The following is a 20771-nucleotide window of genomic DNA, read 5'->3' as shown; positions in this document are numbered from 1 at the left end:
ACAATTATTCCTATACGCCTTGAATGCAACATTGACCACAAGACAAACATGGCGACCTCCATCGGCATGATGGTAAGAGTTGGAGGCGCTGCACTGACTGTGTTTAAACCGGTAGCTAGACAATGTTCAAGGCAGAGGACAAGTGTGTTCATCCCGCATCGCTTTTCGCATGGAGCCCGGAGCAGTTTGTACGAGCATGTCCGTGAAGGTTACAGTGACAAGCCCGAGCTGGACATGAGAGCAGTGTGTGAGGAGACCGACAAAGTCATAGCAAACGTAGAGAGCAGGAAGGGTGACCTGCGAGGGGACGATGTCAGGAAAATTGTAAGTGTTTCGTTAGCTGCTAATCCAATCCTGTTTGTGACATTAAAACCGTGACAACTGTATCTTCTGTCAAAAATACGTTTCGGGAGTCGACAGCTGGCTGTTTGGCTGCTTATAAACAAAAACACCGACTGTAAAGTTACATCTACAAATATGGTATTCACTATTCAACAAAGACATTCAGATGCTGTGTTGTACCAAAGCGTTTTTATAAAATAATTTGCATACCAAAGTACTGGTTGGTGAGGAATGAGCTATGGTTGGGGTCTCATGTTTAGGACATATACAATACTAGTCTTTGAATAATAATTTGTGTCTGATATGGTTTCCCCCATAAAGTCATAAAACATGGTGACTTAGGTTTGAATACTAACTATAAGCACAAGTATTTAGAATCACAACCAACTTTATTGGTCCATCGCGTTGACACACATAAAGGCATACAGCTAAACAAAGACAACAAAGCTCAAGCAAGACAAGCAAACGTTAAAGATAAGCATTGTCATGAAGTGTGGAAAAATGTAATTTGAGGGAAACATGGAGAGCACTGAAAGTTAAGAGTTTTCTGCTGGCTTTTCAATTGATCTCACTGATTGTGTGTGTTTTCACATTGTAGGTATGTGTGTGGCAGGAGCTCCAGGCAGTGCAGACAGAAATCTCTGGGCTGGAGGAGCAGAAGAAACACATCAGTGACACAGTCAAAGCAGTAGTGGTCAGTAAAGGTTATTACAGCACTGGTCACCCGTTTTCTAATATACTGTATGTTGTTTGTGTTGATGGTTTTGAATATGTAGAACTTTTAGATGCAAAATACTTCAATCTCAAAATTAACACATCCATCCAAAATCCCCTTTTTCACTTCAGGTTTGCCTAATCATTTTCTCTAATTTGACTGTTTGTGTGGTCATAAGTTGTAAGAGTATAAAGCTACATCCATAATTGTGACATAAATCATCTTTTCCTCGCAGGCCAAGAACGACAAGAAAGCCCTCGCTAATGTAAGTTCAACTTTGGCACTTTAGAATTAAAAATTTTTAATACTTTGTTATTGAACCAGTCCATCTGGGCATTGTTACTCCCCTGTCATTGCACTGGTCAGTGGTAAATCACACTGGGGACCAGTTCTGAGACCTTGCTGTTTATCACGCAGCTTCCAGAGTACACCCAGGCTCTGCAGAAGGGTCGAGAGATCCGCAACAGACTCAATCAACTTTACCCCAAAGAGACTGAGCTGGAACGGGAACACTACGGACGAGCGCTCAGACTGCCCAACACCACACACCCTGATGTGGTGAGGACAGACGCACACTTTTGTCAAGAGCATTTGGGGAGAGATTTTCTGTGAAGTGTGTCCTTTTAAAGTAAGTGTAGTTTGAAACTTCCTAAAGTTCCTCGTTTTCCTTTTTCAGCCAGTTGGAGATGAGAGCCAGGCGAGGGTGGTGGAGCTGGTTGGACAGAAACCAGGTGATGGATGTGATCTGGAGTGTCTGATCAATAATAATCAAAAGTGCTTTACCCTTGTGTGTTTTAAAAATTACAAATCTCATAATCTGCTCGCTCTCTGCTGTAGAGTTTGACTTCAAGCCCAGAGGCCATGTGGAGCTGGGGGAGGAGTTGGGTCTCATCAGGCAGAGGTGAGGATGACTCTGATTGTTGGTTTTAAGTACTTGTTCCACTTGCTGTACTGTTTGTGCACCATTCATTTGAACCTTTTGTGGATATGATTGAAAGAAAACTGAAGAAGAGACGATGTTAGTTTTTCTGTTTAGTCAGCCTGCAGGTTGAAAAGCAAAATGCCATTGTGTATGAATATGGTAATACCATAATATTTCATATTTTGACTAATATTAAGTCTACCCTCATTGCTACGACTGGGGATCATTATACTTTGCTCCTCTGTCCTCTCCTGCAGACATCTAGCTCATGTCTCAGGCCACAGATCCTACTATCTGAGGGGAGCAGGGGCCCGACTTCAGACTGCACTCCAAAACTTTGCCCTTGACACACTGCAGCGACGGGTAAGCATGTGTCTGGAAATAGATACAAATATATAGATAAATATGTAGATATAAAGTCTGCAAAATGAATGTATATTATTATTCTGCTAACAAATAGGAGTGCTAAACCTGAGTTTTCCTTTTGACTCCTGCAGGGTTTCATTCCCATGGTTGTACCTGACATGCTGAAGGGGGCAGTATTTGTGAGTAGCAGAACTCTGTTTCTAACATACCTGATTTTGCATAGGTGTTGTCACGATAATAGAATTTAATTTAATGGAAGGTACTTAATATCTAAACATGAGATTTGAATGTAAATAAATTAAATATCAAATGATTATTGAAATTTCTGTAGTTATGACATTGGTGATTTTAATGGGTGGAAACGCCCAGACAGTTTAAAGGTGCAATGTGTAAGAATTTAAGAGATTTTAAGAGTTTTTAAAAAATAAAAAATAAAAATAACTAAAATTATCAACAGAATGTGAAGAAATAACAGTTTTGACGTTATGTCAAAGACGTCTATGTATTGTGTTGCAGAGATATCTACTGAAGATAGCATGCTAACCACCTAGCCCCAGCCCGTCCTGTCTCGTAACACCACTTAGTACCTCAAGAGGCGATATAGCTCAGATGTGCGAGCAGCGAGTTGGCTACGTTACACAAGCTCTCTTAGGTTTTTTAGTCTAATAAGTAAACAAAATAAACTCACAAAATGTCAAGAAAGGAAAAATTCTTACACCAATTTTCCTTATTAATCTGAATTCAAGTTTCTCTCTTTTACCGAACTAAGACCAGCTTAATTGCCTTTTTAACTCATGTAAAACACACTTCATTCAAACGCCACAGAAACAAAATGAAACTCACCAAAACTGTCTTGGTTAGTCTTTCTACTGTTCCAACAGTCCCCAACTCTGGTTTGGTCGAAATAAATCCTTAATTCACCTCTCCTGTCCCCGCCTGAACCCGCCGTGTCTTCGTCATCCCCCCGAATGTCAGAGTCCTGGTCGGAGCAGCTGTCAATCACCTCGCTACTGTATTTCCTGTCGTCAAACTGACCTCCGTCGGTTCCGGTCCGGCCGTGTTCACTGGGAGGCTGCTGAGCCCAGTACCGTTGCCCACTCCCCCGGCTACCGCTGTGTCCCCCCCGCCCCAGGCCTGAAAACCTCCTCCCAGCGGTCCAAAGCTCCTGTGCTGGGACCGCTAAGTTAGCTGCACAGCTAACTGAGCTAACTAGCTAACAGCAGTTAGCAGCAGTTATGACCTGATATGTGGTGCTGCCCCTTACTTTTTCAGAGTATGAATTCGACAGGTGGAGAGAAGTCCCAGTTCTTACACATTGCACCTTTTAAAGACCAGAGCATCTTTAAGCCACACAATGTCCCACTCTCCCTGACCTCTCCTCTCTTCTCTTGGTCTTTCTGTTTTGTCCACCTCCAGGAGGGTTGTGGGATGCAGCCCAACGCCCATCGCTCTCAGGTCTATTCACTGGACCCGGCCTGTTTCCCAGACCTCAACCTGGCTGGGACTGGAGAGGTCGGGGTGGCAGGTGAAACTTCATTCTTCACTAATGTTGATGGGCTGTCTTAATGTGTTGCAATCGCAATGAGGTTTTTATTTCCCTGTAACTGTAAAAGACCAATAAGTTGTTTATCATTACCAGTGAAAAGTGCAGGTGCTACACACCCTTGGTACAGACACACACACACACACACACAGGTGTTTTTACTTTTTTTCCTATTTAGAGCTTTTCTGTACAGACTGAGCTTGACTGACATCTCTCTGATCCTCCTATTGGCTTTGTTGCACCTGTTTAAGTTCACAGATTTTTATCAGCAAACTTTGTATTATTGGGGTTCAGACATGCACGTAATTGAAACGGGGGACTGGGGGACATGTCCCCCCAATGTACAAAAGAGGGAAGTTTGACCCCCCCCCGAAAAAAATTGTCATCCATTGATACAGGTTCAGGCTCATACTTTTCTGTGTTTAATTACACTCGGTCGGGTGGAGGCGGCATTCATTGTGCTAAGCGTAGTGGCGTACCACAAAAGAAGACACCATACTCACGCAAAGCTTGTGCTTGAACTAATTGGTGTATCTCGCTATCAGTCAACACATCAATAGTCCTGTTTCTTACTAGCAAGATTAGCTATCATGGTTGGTTGTAATCTGCCCTAGTGTGTTGTTATGGCATTCTAAGCAACATGTGGCCATATAGTTATTTATTGGTTCTTATGCTGTTTTAAGCCCACAGTTGCTGTCAGTTTCACCAAAATCCTCACAGATTTGACTGATTAGTGAATTACTGTTCTGTAATGAGATTTCATACTTGACTCCTGCAGAATTGTAATGAATGCATTTTGTTTCTGGGTTTTTCCAGGTGAACCTAAATTCTACATTTATATAATTTGTCATAAATCTTGAATCCAACTATTCACATCAAATGTTTCTTCAATTTTCAAACAACCCTTGCTATACTGAAAATGTGCAATGCATCAATATTTGAAGCTAATAAGAGACTTTGAGACACTTAAATGGATCAGAAATGAGAAGTGAAAGCATCCATTTTACATGGGTAATTAGTTGTGTGTCTCTCTTCACCAGGCTATTTCATGGATCACGCAGTAAACTGGAAGGACCTGCCTGTCAGGTTAGACGCACCCCTCACTCCTAGTTAGTAGTGATTGTGCTTTATTGGAGTAATTAAAGCTGACATGATCTGTCATCTCCCGCTGCAGGACAGTGTGCAGCAGCACCTGCTACAGAGCAGAGACAGACACAGGCAGAGAGACATGGGGGCTCTACAGAGTACATCACTTCAACAAGGTTACAAGGACAACAGCATTATGTTAGGCACACAGGAGTTGCTTGGATCAATATGTATACAGAAAACACACTGTCCATAAGTCCACTATTTCAAATGACGTGTACATGGCATTTAAATTGCATATGTGTATTGCAACTCTTTGTTGGCTTATAACAAGTGATTGCAAATATTTTTTTAAGATTATACTGGCTCTATAATTATGCTAATGAGCTTTGTAATTAACTGTGTGTGTGCATCTGTACAGGTAGAGATGTTTGGAGTGACAGCAGGTGAGACAGGAGAAGAGAGCGCTCAGCTGCTGGAGGAGTTTGTCTCTTTGCAGAAAGAGATGTTCTCTGCACTGGAACTACACTACAGGTTGGTACATGCACACACATACATACACACACATTTAACAATTCTCTCGCACAGTCACAATTATACATCCATTCAATTTGACATAATATTTAGAATATTTGGATGAGTTATGGCTCGATTTTTAGCTCTAAGTTGTATTTGTGTGTGTTTTTGCTCAGAGTGCTGGACATGCCGACACAGGAACTGGGTCCTCCAGCACACAGGAAGTATGACATTGAAGCATGGATGCCTGGGAGGAACAGCTATGGAGAGGTCAGTCCCATTACGTCACCTTTACCTACTTACCTTATTTCGTATAAGTCTGATGCGTAGGAAAAGACTGGCTGTCAGCTGAGATATCGGCTGACTATGACTTATGTAATGATGTTCATTTGTGATAATATATGCTGTAGGGTCAGACACAAACATGCCTTCAGTCTGAAGAGTCATTAGTGACTCCCTTCCCTTCAAAACTGTTAACATCTGTAGGGATCCCAAACATGCAAGCTAGTCCTCACAGTCCCATCTCATCATTCCTCTAAACCTTTGAAGTTAAACTCTGTCAACATTTGAAGAAAGAAAAACAGACAAAAAATGTCCTTAAATTTCTCTATATAGCTTATGTTTAACAACCTTAAGGTTTTCTAGCCAAACAATTGCCGTCCTTTGTTGAAAAGTCCAATTTTTAAGTCCTGTACTTAATGAATTATCTCCTACATTAATAATAGCGAGCAGAATGAGTAGCATGCATGGCCAGAGCGGTGTTTGAGTAAAATCTAGCAATAAGGAGGTAAATGTTTGGCTACAAAATGTTGCACAAGCAGTTGAGGGAAAAAAATAGTACTGCTTTGAAACACTTGAAAGAGGGCCTATAACATTGTTTAATAAAAAAGACGATGGTAATGATGATGATGGCACTGCAGGTGCTATGAACGTTAAACAAGTCTAATGTGGGAAAAAGATGACAGATTGAATTGTTTGTTCTACCCTTTGAGCTCCACAGAGCCAGTTAGCTGTATTTTGCTGCTGATTCTGATTGCAGTTCTTCTCTCTATCTATCTATCTATCTATCTATCTATCTATCTATCTATCTATCTATCTATCTATCTATCTATCTATCTATCTATATCTATATCTATCTATATCTATATCTATATATATATCTATATATATATATATATATATAAAATATAAGATTTCCAGTGGGTCCAACTGTACAGACTACCAAAGCAGACGCCTCAACATCCTGTATGAGAGAGAGGATGGCAGCCTACAGTTCGCCCACACAGTAAGACTGCAGATGAGGCAGCACTTCAGTACATTCCTGCGGATTTAGCCTGCAGCAGTATACCACATCCATGATGTGTTTTCTTTATTTTATTTCTTTAGGTGAATGCTACAGCATGTGCCATCCCCCGAACCATCATCGCTATCCTGGAGACTCACCAGACCAAAGTAAGACACCAACATGAGGGCGCACCTCACACATGAGGGTTCCCAAAAACCTGGAATTCTTTAATGCAGGTTTTCAGTCATTGAATTGTCCTGGAAAAGGACTAAATAGATTAAAATGTCCTGTAAAACAATGATTGTCTTGAAAAGGCTGTAATGAGAAACACAATTATGAACAGGTTGTTATATGAACCATAATAGGCATCACAATTATCACGTTATTCTTTGTCTCGTGTCCCTACAATGTCTGACAACTGCGAATGTTGCTCTGTACAAGTAAGAGGTCAAATAAAAATCTTATGTTGGGCTTGTAGTTATGTATCTATGCATATACCCAGATGACAATGACTGAAAAAAAGATGAACATCATCAGACACCATAAAAGCATGTCTGCTACTAAAACAGACCCAAATTCTTGCTTTTAATGACAAAGTTTTGATGAAAATATGTAAAAATGTGAACCTTCTTTTGAAAAATAGCTGTGTAGTTTCATCCGCCCTTTTTGTCTCTTCCAACAAAATGTTAGCTTGTCCACTATGTTAAATGTGTATTTCTCTGCATGCACCTGTGTGCAGTGTGTGGTGTTGAAGTGGCTCCCCCTTGTGATTGTTGCCAGTCAAAACAGTTTTATACAAATTGTGATGCATTTCATTAGAAATGCTGAAATGATTTAAAATTAATGCTGCATTTTCCTCTATATTGCTAAACAGTTTTACATTTTCCTGAGGCAGAGAAATTGTGCAGCAAATATCATAGTCATCATCGTGACTGAAAGCGACCTCGGTCATTCTGAAACTTAATCTGTATAGTAACAGCCCAATAATTCCCAAATGTCTTCATCTGTATGAGACGTCTATCTTGGTTGTAGAATGCCCATTAGAATATTGCAAGGAGCATAAATATGTTTTATTTTTCTCTTGAACCACGCTGAAGTGCAAAACACCTCTTCTTCCTCTTTAATATTGTAAGGAAAATTCATGTCACAATGAAAAACAGTTTTTTTTTAATCATTTAACAATTTTTTTCATTTAAATATGATACAATAAATGCATACATAAAAAGGAAATACATATAACAATGTGTATTGTATTTTACTTTATTTCTTTGTTTAATTTGTTTTTATTTAGACATTTTAAATCTTCCATAAAAATGGGCCTTAATGAACTCCAAAGATCAACTAGATGTCAGATATTATAAAGAATTTTAAAAGACTCTTAATTTTGCTATGGATTTACTGCAGCCCGATTGCTGGAAAGGTTTTTTCAACATTTTTATTTCAAGACTTTAAAATACACTTGAATTAACATTAATAAAAAATTTCTTTTGTCGCTTTCTCTCTTCCGTCCTTTCGCTCTACCTCCCCAGGAGGGAACAGTGCGTGTCCCCCGAGCCCTGCAGCCTTATTTCGGTCTAGAAGTGATCGAGAAGCCAAAGTACGCTCCACTGAAATACATCGGACCCAACCAGCACAGTCGACCACCCAGGCCTGCTCCCAAGACCAGATGACACAAATACAAATGTAGTGCTGTAAAGTCAGCCATCGTCCACAAACGCCTGAGGTGGGAGCCAGTTCACATTCAACACCACCAAGTCATTGTGTTGGATGTCTGTTTACAAGTCGTTAATAATCTCCATTGTTCTTCAAATTCAATGAAATAAAGTCTGACTTTTTGAGTTGAGTTTGTTTTGAGGAGATGGAACAGACCTTAACCTTGCAGTTTAGTGTCACTGTAAATATATTTATGTCTTATTTTGTCAAATGCCATGAAAGTGTGAATGTAAGCCTGAATGTGTGCGATCAGCTCATGAGGAGGACCATAATAAAGAAATAATTATTTCTGTCTCGTGTATTGCTTAGTGGTCTGGTTTTTTTCATGTCCAGTCCTGTTATATACATTATACATACATACATTAGCACACAAACACACTGAATGACAATGTGACCTTGAGGAAGAGGCCTGTAGATGGAGCACAGCAAAAGAAAAATCCTCCCAGAGGTGACATAATGTGTTACAGTACCAGCTGTCACAGAGGATCAATAATTGATGCAAAAGTAATTAACCAGCACCTCTGGGTGGTGTTTGCAAATAAAATGAAAGCTGTTATAATAGTATTCTCACTGGGCATATTCAGTGGGATTTGAATGGAGTGGAATTAGAGAAGTTTAATGTGTTAAATTGTTCTCTGTAGCTACTTTTGTGCCCCTCAAGCCCTCCAAATGAGATTAATATACCTGAGATACACAGATTAAACGTTGCGGATCCTCACACATTTTGTTAACATACTAAGTACAGGACGACCACCTGATATATCTGGCACCTTAACAGCGTTTGGGCTTTGATCTGGTCTTAGTCACCTGACACACACACACACGGTGCTCGGCTCCACCTCGCGCGGCGGGTGTGTGAAGAAGATCCAGCCCGTTATTTCAAGGTTATCTCCTGCAGGAACCTCACTGTTCGGATCCTATGGGAATTCTGATAACCGCAGTTTTTCTTTGGGCTGCCGTCGGAGGTAAGCATTCATCGCACTCATTAAACAGCGGCAGTGTGTGTGTTATATCGGGCGGTCAGTATGAATTGACGGCACAAAATGCGAGTTACAGCTCTAAGCAGGCTAAGCCGGAGACAAGCCTCGTCTTTCACACACTGCTGCCTCAGCTGAAGCCCTTGTTTTTCTTTTTACCGGCATGAAACCAGCCTTGTGGTATAAACAGGCGAAACTAAATTCGTTATAATAATACTTTACGGAGCAAACCGAAGGTGAATGCTATATGCCAAACAAAAGCGTTGTTACATAATTTGTTTTGCGCCCACCTTTCTGTTTCTGTCTGCTGGACTGACGATGCTGTTACTGGTTGGGATTGAGATTTTACACAGAAGCATATCTGAATATTTTCTGACCCCAGACATACCTCTTGAAAACCACAAATGCGAATTAAAGCGCGCGCGCGCGCACAGGTGAGTGGAACAGCGCACATGTGCGCGTGCTGCATGGCGAGCTGCGCCAGCTGCTGTGAAAACGCGTTAATGAGTTCAAATAAGTGTAGGCTACTGTAGGGTGTGGGGATTAGAGGGGAGTGTGCCCCCCACAGAGACGTGCGTATAGAAATAGGGTAAATATTAGTTTGCAGTGGTGTTACGCACTAACACAGGCGATAACCTACATAGAGCAGACTACAAACTGTCTGCGGGTTTAACTTCAATGGAGCTGTCGCAGTGAGTGAAGGCAGTAATTGTCAAACCCCACTAACGAGGTACAGCCATATCTAGTCTACATTTGAAAAAGATACATATCATAACAATCTTACTGTACCATTAACTGCAGCTCAATGTCAATGAAATGCCAAGAGGAGGAGTAATATCATTACTGCGCATCTCTCCGCCCTATAGGTGCATATACTCCTGACTCAGAAGTGGCTCTAGTTTTTAGTCAAGGCAACATTTTGGAGCTGAATTTTTCAAATAATTTTGTCCATTAACAAACTGCAGCCCCTTGACTTGGACAGATGCTTCTGATGTCTGAATTTCTAACATGGAGTTTGGTTGACCATGCGCTCATGGGCAGCAGGACAAGCCAATAAAACCAGAGCCAGATCACAGCTTAATTATTGGACAGTATTGTGGACAGTGTGGAAAGGACACACACACACACACACCATCACATGGACATGCAGAGCATTACAGGGACAAACTGTAGGCAGCTCACGTGTCTGTAGGGGGTTCATCAGTGGCCAAGGTATCAATTAGTCCCATTGATCCTGATCTGTACTGATCTGGCTTTGTGCTGACACAGACCACAGAGTTTAGATACAACTTACAGCTTCTACATGTGTCATGAAAGTTAAGGGAGCAAATGCGCCGGAGTTTGCAGTGTTGTGTTTCAATCTGTATCACATCTACTGTGGAGGAGTTTAATAATAATAGTTTGAGGCAATATGGGGTCCAAACGTGAGGCTGGGTTACTGTAAGTTGACTTTATCGACAAAAAGTCTCAAGAAAATGTCTAGCAAGTCAACTAAAGCAACACCAAATGTGTTTAGTTGACAACAAGAAGAAATAACCTCATCAAACCAAAAGGCTTGAAGTGAATGGCTGATTGTTTTCATTATTTAGACGCTAGTAAAACCATCAGCTTTGAAATATATTGAATGTATGATCATGAATTGCATACATTTAAAATTGCTCATTCCATTTAGCCTTTTTGTTTTGTAAATAGTAATGTTTTATTTAAGTTAGATTTACTTAATTTGGTTTGATGGTGGCAGTTTGACAGAAAACAGAAAAAAATCTTTCTAAACTGACCAAAATATTATGGGCTGACATTTAGATCCGTGACTAAATTAAGGTGCAGTAATTGAACAGCATCATATCTTGTGCCTCAGCCAGTCCTTGCACCCAATACATAACAATAAAAGAAAAGGTTGTGGGCTGCAGGCTGAACATGGATTGTGATCTATACTGACACTTCGGTCCTTGTTAGATTCAATGTATCTCTGTGAGAAAAAGCACAGATGGCGCTGCTTAGTGTGCCTTTAATGACCTACTGGCAGGTGGGGATTGGTGACTGATTTAGCCCTGGTGGGTCGCTACCTGTGAGCTAAAGCCTTTGGGAATATCTGCATCCTGTGAGAGAGGGAGATGGGGTTAAGCTTCTTTGCTGTTTCGCTTTACCAAGGTAACTGTGCTTACCTTAATGAGGGAACCGCTCCACCCACAGCCATGCTGGACTAACCATTGTTAAGTAAACAAACCAGTTCATCTGTGCTGCTCTGTATAGTCTGGTGCAGTTTTTGCTGTTGCAGAAATGCTAAATATATTGATTTGTGTTCCCATTCTCCCTCACATTCCATCTCTCTCCCTCCTTGTTTTGTGCCTCAGTGGGAAGCCGGCCAGTAACCTCACCGCTTAATGATGCAAAGGTCAGAAACAAGTCCTTTTTATCTCCTCTATCATTTAGCAAAATATATATATATATATAAATAACTCAACCAGTAATTATGTGTGTTTTTTTTGTATTGTGCCTCTAGGTTGAATGTATTATTCAGGAGACTCTGAACGAAGACGGGTCTCAACATGAGTGCGGCCCACAGCTAGCAGGTGACATCTCTAATTATCTGTTCATCACTATTCAAATAATATTATGTAGTGTTTAGAGCTGAAAGAATTATTGGCTTAGTCGACCAACAGGAAATGAATCATCAGCAACTCTGATCAATTAATCTAATAACATATTTTTACGCAAAAAAGGCCAAACGTTCACAAGATTTTCTACTTTCCTCTGTTTTATATCAACGTAACTTTGGGGTTTGGAACTGTTAGTAGGACAAAGCAACACATGTGGAGGTGAACTGTGATGGGCATTTTTCACTATTTTCTGACATTTTATAGTCTAATCGTTTGATTGATTTAACTTTCAGTTTAACGTTACATATTGAACTACTGTAGTTAATCTATCACAAGATGCTTTTCTTTTTTGCCTTATTTGCTGAACTATACCGTCATTCTAATCTGTGATGGGTGTTTTGACACATTCCTCTCGTTGTGTAAAGACTTCTGAAGAAGTCTGCATCTACAGAGTTACATTTGTAGATACTCTGTTGGTAATCTGTACTTTGTTTTTGGTGTGCTATTTTTTTGACGTGTTGTGCCTCATTACATTTGCAGAGGAACTTGATGAAGTGCAAAGACATCAGGGTCTGCTCAGGGAGCTGCAGAAGCTGGCTGGTGATGGTACGCACACATTCACATTGACACACCTTGGTGTATTTGTAACACGCTATCCACTGCTGGAAAACATAACAAGTCTGCTTTAGAGAGAGACGGAATGTCTTCACTTCATGGCACTGACTATTGCAATCTGACTGTTGCAGAGAGAGAAAGGGAGCAAGATGACGAGAGGGAGCGATATGAATACAACGGGACTGATGATGAGAGCAACTTCGAACAGAGGGATGAGGAGGCGAAGGACGAGAGAGACCTGCTCAACATTACAAAAAAGACAGAGGAAAAGAAAGAAGACGAGACAGAAGGAGATGACACCAAGGATAAGATAATGGAGGAGCCACGGATCGAAGACAGAGGGAGGGACAATGAAGAGGAGAGAGCCAAGGAGCTTGAAGAGCTGCTAGCTGAAGAGATCACCAAGAAAGGGAAGGAGGAGAAGAATGATGACGAGCTCAAAGAACTGCTGAAAGAACTGAAGAAGAAACGCTACGAGGCGGTGAAAGAGAGGGAGATCCACAAAGGCCCTGGTACAGAGCAGATGGAACAGGTGGAGGAAAAGAAGGAAAAGGGGGACAAAGAGAGGGAGGGAGAAACAGAGGAGGACTTGGTGAGGCAGAGGATGGAGGAGAGGAGGAAAAATGAGGTGGAGCTGATGGTGGAGAAGGAGAAGGTGGAGAAGGAGCTAAAGGAGCTGCTCAAAGAGGAGGACAGCAAGAGCAAGCCAGAGCAGGAGAGGGAGAGGAGGGAGAAGCAGGAGGAGCTGGAAGAACTCGAGAGGAAGATGAAACGGGTGCAGGAGCAGGAGACGCAGGGCGGGAGTAAAGAGGACGGCTTGGACGACAGGACAGTGGAGGAGGAGAGCGAGAAGAAGGAGGGCGAAGAAGAAAAGGAGCGTGGTGTCAAAACAGAGAATGAAGTCAAGAAGAGGGAGGAGGCAGCGGAGGTGAAGGAGCCGCAGCAGAAGAGAGTGATGGAGAAAGCGAGTGATGAAGCCACACAGCAGTTTGAGCGGGAGAGGTACAAGGATGAGGAAGAGGAGGACGATGAGGATGAGGATGAATACGTCAGAGAGGATGAGGAGGGGCAGGAGGAGGAAGATGACGAGGAGGGTGACGCCGAAGAAGATGAAGGGGAGGTAAGTTGGTGCAAATCATATGTGACTGTTTGTCTGTGCGTGTGCTTTATAACAAAGCCTACAAATTACAGTGTAATTATTTAGTATAGATGTGGTACTAATGAAATACTTACTGTGGACACATACCAGGACAAATATGTAAGCACAGGAAAAAAAGACGAGACAAGACAATTTATTAGTGTCTCGAACATCTCCTGTCAGTCAAGCTCCCTTATTGCAGTGTAAGTTCGAGGTATACGGGCCATAAAATAAATTATTACAGTGTTGTTACAGCGTGTGCAAGCTGTAGCGTAAAGCAATCAGTTGTTAACCCTTCTTTCACGGTAAATACTATGTAAATATTGGGTGGGCGTGCTGTAATATGTAGCATCACTGACCCCGTTATATTTACGCAGTACACTCTGTAACCACAATAAATACTATCAAACAGAAAACAAAATGTGTCCATCTCAATGTTAAAACAAATGTCAAAATGTAAATACTAAGTAGAATAAACCGCATTTGTTTGCTTGAAGATCGCTGGCTCTGTACTGAAGTTGGAATCCTACGGACAAAGCTGAATGATAATAATAGTAATAATAATAATTACTCCGAAATGTACATCCACTACAGAGTTTCATTAGCCTAGGCTCACTAGCAACAACAAAGTTAGCATCCTCATACCCAGAATTCAACACTCTTAAATTGTCCACTGTTATTGTTGAAAAGATTTCTACAGCTATTATAGATTTTACCCTTTCGGTTCATATGTACCAGGTAGTTAAAAATGTACTTACAGTGTCATTTATTTCCATGTCCCTCCCTCTACCTACCAGCCGGCACCCAGTGAGTTTCATTGGTACCCCATATGTACAAAATATTTTCACTGTTATGTGCGAGCTGTAATCTAAAGCATTGCCATGTGTTCTGTATTCTTGTGTCATATATTCTCGTTTTTTTTCTCCTACAGGAGCTGCTGGAGATTGAAGCAGAGTTGCGCAAAGTCGCTGCAGAGCTGAGTGTGCTTCGCAGAGGATAAGACACACAAGCACACGCACACAGCAGACTGACAAAACCCTTTGTTGCATTCACAGTCACACATTCAGCTCACACTTTCCATTTAACAGCCTTCAAATCCCCACAGCACTCAGAGAAATGTCTTCAGATGTGAATCTGTAAATGAACATTAGTAGAAACTGTACATACGGTTGGTTCATTTCTGCTTTTAGATTGCCTGGAAAAGGCTGTCACCATTTTCTCAATGCTCATTCGAACGCGCCTGATTGTTGAGGAAAAAAAGAGACGGATTTTTCTAGAGAATCTGAAAGATCTTTGTGTCCATCTCCACTCGAGTCCCTGTCTCAGTACCTGTAAATGCTGTTTGTAAGGTAGACAGGTGATTTCACCTTAGTTGTAAACGGCCATGGATGCAAAGCATTCAGCACTTTTATTCAAATGTTAATTTTGACTGCAGATTGCCAAGCACACAAACACCATCATCTTTGAAATCTGAGTCATGAATATTGGCAAGCAGTGCTTCTTTTCTTTGAAGGTATCATCCTTGATGGTGTGTTCTTGGTGGGAAAAACAGATTCCCTACTATAAGTAATATGTGTATTTCAATATATATTTTGTGCAATAACTGATAACTATGTGTAACCTGCTGTTCTGACTGTTAACAATATGCATTACTGATATTTCTATACAGGAGTAAGTCATTATTTATGATAAAGTAGAAACAAGGGTTGTGTTTCATTTGGCTCATGCACTGTTAAAACCAGACTGTTTGTGACGAACCAGGGTGACACGAACAAAACACAGAGGAAATTGATTAGCGCTGAAATTCTGCACGCCAACACATGTGTCAGATGTTAAAGTTTGTCTTGAGCGTGGTTAGCGTGTGGCCACAGGACGTGATGTCCTTAGAGCTTACAAGGTCTAAAAGTGTCACTTCAGGTTCTCAGCCAGCTTTGCACTCTTATCTAAACAAGCCAAGGAGGAGTCGAGGGAAGAGGGAGACACTAAAGCCATTTTGTTGATAAATGCTCAGTAGTGTTACATCAGTTTTCATGGCTGTCATGTCATTTGTGTAAATATCAGATATGGTCTGTAGGCCAAGGTCATAGGAAATATGAAGCAACACCGCCCCCAAGAGGACACTGGGTAGAAATGCACACGTGCAAGATTAACAGGGTTACCATTGGAGGCCCACTTACTGCAATAACACAATATAGACTACAGCACATGTGAATGCAATAATTAGCCAAATGATTAATTATTTCATGTATTTAAATATGTAATCAAAATGCATCATATAGTACTCATATAGCAGATATAATCTCTCTTTTTCTACACAGCCAAGATTTACAATACATTTAAGTATTTGAACACTGGCAAAGTCGGTCACAAGCCGGTCACCTTGTGTAAACACGTAGTAATAACACACATGATCAGTCAACACTGATGAGCTCATTGCTGTCTATTCCAAAGATGAGACGTTTGTTCACTTGAGAATAAATGAAAAATTAATGTACTGTAGTTTTCTTTTTCTATAGAAGTGCAAAATGTTTCCACAAAATGTATCTTACAAACCAGCAAGAAAGATGTAGGAAATGTCTGTGGGGGGTGGGGTGACATAAGGGCATTGAGGACATTTTAAACAACAGGGGGAAAAATTATAACAAAAACACCATTTGTAATATTACTGGCCAATCAGAGTGCTGTATTTTGTGCCTGCTGTATCTTCTTCTATGCTACCTGTCAATCAATAAACAGAAAGTGTATTAAACCATTATGTGTCATCTCGTTGGTTTGTAAATAGAGCAGAATCACTTACAGCACAACATTATTAGTGTGATTTACAGCGATACAGTTTCAGATCGAGTCATGTTACAAATTACAAATAAATAACTGCTTAGAATTACAATTGAAGCAAAGTCTTGCTACAGTACAGTCTACAGTAAAAAAACAAAACTGTGGTTTATTTGTCCGGGGAAGCTGATGAAACAGTACAGTCCGCGATCTGTTCCTGAGGTGAGCAGGCAGCAGATGGACCACCTGTAGTCTGTGTTGACTCAGGAGAGGCAGTAGCCTGGGGGACAGCAGAGGTCTGTTTGTCCAACACTGACTCGATGTGGCTGAGCAGACAGGAGAAAAACTGGGGCACTCCCTCATAGCCTGATAGAGAGAAGGGTGTATCAGAACATCGCCATGTCTCTCTGTGTGTGTCTGTACAGCTGCAGTACCTGGGAAGATGTTGATGTCGATGACGGTGAGGGTGTGTGTTTGTATGTTGATGATGACGTCCACACCGAACAGGGCCATGCCAAGCTGAACACGGAGCTCTCTGACCAGGGCGGCCACGGCCTCGGAGCTGGGAGGTGGCAGGCATGGAATCTGCTCATCCATCTTGGAGAACAGGAGGACATTTTTAGGGTAGATTTCAGCCTAGTCAGGTGACAAATGGGTGGGGGTCTACCTGTACATTTAGACAACTATGTGAAACCATTTACAAGCCGTACGTGCGCCTTAAATGATACCACTCTTATTGCTTATTATTTGAGCAGATTTGCAGATATATAGCCCCTGGGTTAGGATATCAAAGTGAGAAAATGGGGGAGAAGTTAATATGAAATATACAATGTGGTGTCTTTGTTAAAACAGTATTGCTTCACTCCAGACTTCATCTAAAATAATTTCAGGAAATATAGGGAAGACATTTTCTCCTCCTGGAGATTATTAGTTTGATGCATACAGTAGTTCATGACATGTGTATGGTGTTATTAGTTTGTTAATGCCTGTGATCCCACTTGTAACTTACTGCTGTGAGATCGGAGCTTGACTCTGGCTTGGACACCTGATGGCTGTTGAAGAAGATGGTCTTCCTGTCTGGAGGCAGAGAGAAATCACAGTCAGAGCAGATACAGGGAAAACATCAAAGAAAAGAAAGGTAGCATAACATAGGACATAGCAAAACACAGCAGGACGTGGCATGACAGGAAAGGAAAGGAAAGGAAATGACAAGGCAGGACAGTGAAGGAAAGAACAAGGCAGAAGAGGGAAGGAAAGGGAAGTAAAGGACAAGGAAGGGAAGGAAATGACAAGACAGGAAAAGAAGGAAAGGACAAGACAGAAAAGGGAAGGAGAGGAAAGGACAAAGCAGGACAGTGAAGGAAAGGAAAGGACAAGGCAGTAAAGTAAGGCTCTTGGCAGTGAAATTGAATGGGGTGTTACCGCAGTGACAAGGCAAAAAAGGGAAGGGAATATCTTAGGTTTTTATTTTTTTTGGGTCTGGTGCAGACTGACCACAGGGACCGGAGGGGAAGTTCTTCAGTGAGGGCCTCTCTACGCTGAAGTGTCTGTCTCCTACCACAAACACCTTGTGTAAAACAGCTCCGTGGTTGATGAAGCTCTGGAGCACACAGGGAGGATGGATATCAACCAGACTCCCTGCACTGAAGATCAGAGACATCTGCAATACACCGATATTGCACAGACATTAAATGAACAGAGAGCAAATAAATAACAGTGAATGAACCAAACAAACAAGATCGCACAAGTACAATTTTCAAGCGAAGCACTCACCTCATGGGAAAGCGAGCCATGTGCCACTCTGGTTTTACAAACTGGGGTCAACAGAGAAAAAGAGGAAATGTTTGTGGGTTCTGTCATACTTCATGAGGAAGCAAAAAGGAAAGAAGGATAATTCAATTCAGCAGTGTGAGAACCATGATAACCTGAGAAACTTTTGAAGAATAACTGTAACACACCACTGACCACAAACCTAGCCCCAAATAACTTACTATCATATATAACATACTATCTGTATACTTTTTAAAGTGCAGCAGATGAGCTTTTAGGCTTCACTTACAGACACAAAGAAGCTGAAAGGCAGTTACTTTAAAGTTAATTTAAACATTCTCAACTTATGAAATTGAAAATATCAGAATGAAAGACGTAATGAACTCAACGGCTACAGATAGACAGAGAGTGAACTGACTGAGAGGAAAGCTTAGGCCCTGGGTCATCACAGCCTGTTGAATGGATGACAGGTCACTGGCACTGTGGATCTCTAGGTAAGGAGGACTGCAGATATGCCAGTCTGTTGAACCGAATATGATAGAAAAGGCAGGGGTTAATATCTTCAAGCCACAGTGAACTACAATATACGCTATGAAGCTGCAATTCACCTTGGAGCGAACTGTGCAGCTTGCTCATAATCCGATAAGAGGCAAAGCGGTCTAGTAGCTGGGTCATGGCAGGCAGGGGGTCCAGAAGAACTGTACTGGGATGAGCTGACACATAGCTCTGTAATGTAAAAGACAGACGGAGAAATCATCTCAACTCCAGCATGAATGACTGAAACACTGAATAAATGCTCATTAACAAACATAAAGCTGCATAAACAATCCATATTTCTCTAAAAAAGGTGGGCAGCTGTATTTTTCTCCCACATTACCCAGTCAGTAATCCATTCTCCCACTCTTCCAGCAGCGCCAGGTAAAAACAATCATCCCTTATGTTCTGACCGGATTATTTAGGACAGATGCAAAAAAAGTGGTTCTTTTACGACGCGACCTTACCTGGAAGTTGGCAAGGAGCTGCTGCGATTGGCTGTCATGCTCAGCCTCCACGATGACATCAGACAGCTTGTGGACAATGACATCGAAGGGTCCCAACAGTGGCTGAGTGAGGTCAATCTGACAGAGGATAAACACTAGTTATATTGTTTGTGTCCTGCCACACAGACTCTCTTTAATTCAACTGAATTATGAGTCAGAGTAGGACAATATTAAATGCAGTATAGACGCTGATTGAAGCTATTTATCTTCTCTGCAATTATCTCCTTTGTTTATTGTAATTTGACTATTTTTGCCAATATTTGTGCCTACTTCTCATGACATACACTCAAGTAAAATGTGAGGAAAGGTGAAATCATTATTGGTCTGTATAAAAAAGTATCTTGTGCTCCTGTACAGATATTCACATGCAGTGAAATGTCTGAGCAGTTACAATCAGGCAGCCTTTGTTCACAGTTTTGCTACTAGCAGATTGTAGGAGGGGGCTGCAGGTGGCTGTGACATGGATTACTAAAGTTGTGGACATCTGTAGATGTCACATGTGTGTGTCACAGTGTTTCCTAAACTACTGTCACTACATCATACTGTAATTGTAACTGCTTAACCTCTAGAATAAAATGACAACATGCTATATGGGCGTGCGTGTGTGTGTGTGTGTGTGTGTGTGTGTGTGTGTGTGTGTGTGTTTAAAAGTTATGGTATTTATACAAAGAAAATCATGCATGAAGACAGGCATCCAACCATCTTCATGTGCACACAGAGACAAAGACAAGCACATTCACACACAAACAGGGTTAACAGTAACATCCTCACTTTTGTCCACACACTTTGCATTTCTTGCTTGCTTTATTATAAATCTTTAAGGTTATATTGATTATTTGATGTATATGTGAAGAAAAACACTTACCTCCACCACTTCCACTCCATGTCCCCTGCAGGAAAAATACTGAAAGGTTTATATATTAATGGTGATGGTTACACAGGAGTCAACTGATGTCAAACAGGGTTGACAATAGGCTTCTCATGTGGCAATAACGCGTCATATGGATAGATGATTTCCATTGCTGCTGATAAATAATTGCACAACTGTGTACACTATGGTGAGGGTGTTATTACAATAGCCATTCTTACATGGTCCCTATCTGAGATAATAATATTGCATTAAAATAAAATGAAATCAATACATTCCTCATTTTGCTATGGGACCAGACAGATAATCATGAGCTCTAAATGAATTCAAAAGTCATCAACTTACGCACAGAAGTCTGCAAAAGCGTCCAGGTTCATCCTCCTGCGTTTCTTGTCGCTGAGATAGAAGCCAACCCTGCGGCCTGACATCTGTGTGTGTGGGGGCCACCAGCAAGTGACAGCAGACACAGACAGGGGGGGGGCGGGTCTGAGTCGATGCCTCCC

The 20771-nt window shown here is 41.3% G+C and overlaps 3 protein-coding genes across 4 annotated transcripts; 2 read left to right on the top strand and 1 right to left on the bottom strand.

Moving 5' to 3' along the window:
- The first annotated feature begins 14 nt into the window (after positions 1 to 14).
- Positions 15 to 8789, top strand: sars2 (seryl-tRNA synthetase 2, mitochondrial). Its single transcript, XM_044201305.1, has 16 exons — positions 15 to 324; positions 941 to 1036; positions 1293 to 1322; positions 1475 to 1615; positions 1734 to 1788; positions 1895 to 1958; positions 2237 to 2342; positions 2477 to 2524; positions 3762 to 3870; positions 4929 to 4974; positions 5063 to 5150; positions 5396 to 5508; positions 5667 to 5760; positions 6683 to 6775; positions 6877 to 6942; positions 8305 to 8789. The coding sequence occupies exons 1-16, from the start codon at positions 49 to 51 to the stop codon at positions 8443 to 8445; spliced, it is 1566 nt and encodes a 521-aa protein (XP_044057240.1). The 5' UTR covers positions 15 to 48; the 3' UTR covers positions 8446 to 8789.
- Positions 8790 to 9297: 508 nt separating this feature from the next.
- On the top strand, positions 9298 to 16570 carry LOC122878497 (vicilin-like seed storage protein At2g18540). Its single transcript, XM_044201306.1, has 6 exons — positions 9298 to 9453; positions 11820 to 11860; positions 11969 to 12038; positions 12606 to 12671; positions 12812 to 13800; positions 14750 to 16570. Exons 1-6 carry the CDS (start codon positions 9408 to 9410, stop codon positions 14816 to 14818), a joined length of 1281 nt encoding a protein of 426 aa, XP_044057241.1. The 5' UTR covers positions 9298 to 9407; the 3' UTR covers positions 14819 to 16570.
- On the bottom strand, positions 16050 to 20748 carry LOC122878498 (inositol-tetrakisphosphate 1-kinase-like). Of its 2 annotated transcripts, XM_044201308.1 has the most exons (10): positions 20614 to 20748; positions 20266 to 20290; positions 19362 to 19478; positions 18969 to 19086; positions 18779 to 18880; positions 18364 to 18404; positions 18085 to 18250; positions 17600 to 17667; positions 17025 to 17187; positions 16050 to 16956 (listed from the first exon to the last, which is right to left on the bottom strand). In XM_044201308.1, exons 1-10 carry the CDS (start codon positions 20694 to 20696, stop codon positions 16760 to 16762), a joined length of 1080 nt encoding a protein of 359 aa, XP_044057243.1. In that variant the 5' UTR covers positions 20697 to 20748; the 3' UTR covers positions 16050 to 16759. The 2 variants fall into 2 exon arrangements, with proteins under 2 accessions (XP_044057243.1, XP_044057242.1); XM_044201307.1 differs by having other exon boundaries at positions 16050 to 17187.
- Positions 20749 to 20771: the final 23 nt, after the last annotated feature.

Source organism: Siniperca chuatsi, linkage group LG7 (genome assembly GCF_020085105.1).
Source record: "Siniperca chuatsi isolate FFG_IHB_CAS linkage group LG7, ASM2008510v1, whole genome shotgun sequence".
NCBI classification, from domain to species: domain Eukaryota; kingdom Metazoa; phylum Chordata; class Actinopteri; order Centrarchiformes; family Sinipercidae; genus Siniperca; species Siniperca chuatsi.
Note: the sequence above shows the minus strand (reverse complement) of the source record. Positions and strands in the feature narration are given on the sequence as shown.

What these genes read in the sequence shown, in the direction of transcription:
- LOC122878498 (XM_044201307.1), bottom strand. Translation starts at nt 20,696, where the DNA reads ATGTCAGGCCGCAGGGTTGGCTTCTATCTCAGCGACAAGAAACGCAGG. An exon ending in GCTGCACAGTTCGCTCCAAG is followed by an intron (nt 18,881 to 18,968) that starts GTGAATTGCAGC and finishes TCGGTTCAACAG; the next exon opens with ACTGGCATATCTGCAGTCCT. An exon ending in GGGCCTAAGCTTTCCTCTCA is followed by an intron (nt 18,405 to 18,778) that starts GTCAGTTCACTC and finishes TGTTGACCCCAG; the next exon opens with TTTGTAAAACCAGAGTGGCA.
- LOC122878497 (XM_044201306.1), top strand. Translation starts at nt 9,408, where the DNA reads ATGGGAATTCTGATAACCGCAGTTTTTCTTTGGGCTGCCGTCGGAG. An exon ending in CACCGCTTAATGATGCAAAG is followed by an intron (nt 11,861 to 11,968) that starts GTCAGAAACAAG and finishes TTGTGCCTCTAG; the next exon opens with GTTGAATGTATTATTCAGGA. An exon ending in CCGAAGAAGATGAAGGGGAG is followed by an intron (nt 13,801 to 14,749) that starts GTAAGTTGGTGC and finishes TTTCTCCTACAG; the next exon opens with GAGCTGCTGGAGATTGAAGC.
- sars2 (XM_044201305.1), top strand. Translation starts at nt 49, where the DNA reads ATGGCGACCTCCATCGGCATGATGGTAAGAGTTGGAGGCGCTGCACTG. An exon ending in ACACAGTCAAAGCAGTAGTG is followed by an intron (nt 1,037 to 1,292) that starts GTCAGTAAAGGT and finishes TTTTCCTCGCAG; the next exon opens with GCCAAGAACGACAAGAAAGC. An exon ending in TGGAGAGGTCGGGGTGGCAG is followed by an intron (nt 3,871 to 4,928) that starts GTGAAACTTCAT and finishes TCTCTTCACCAG; the next exon opens with GCTATTTCATGGATCACGCA.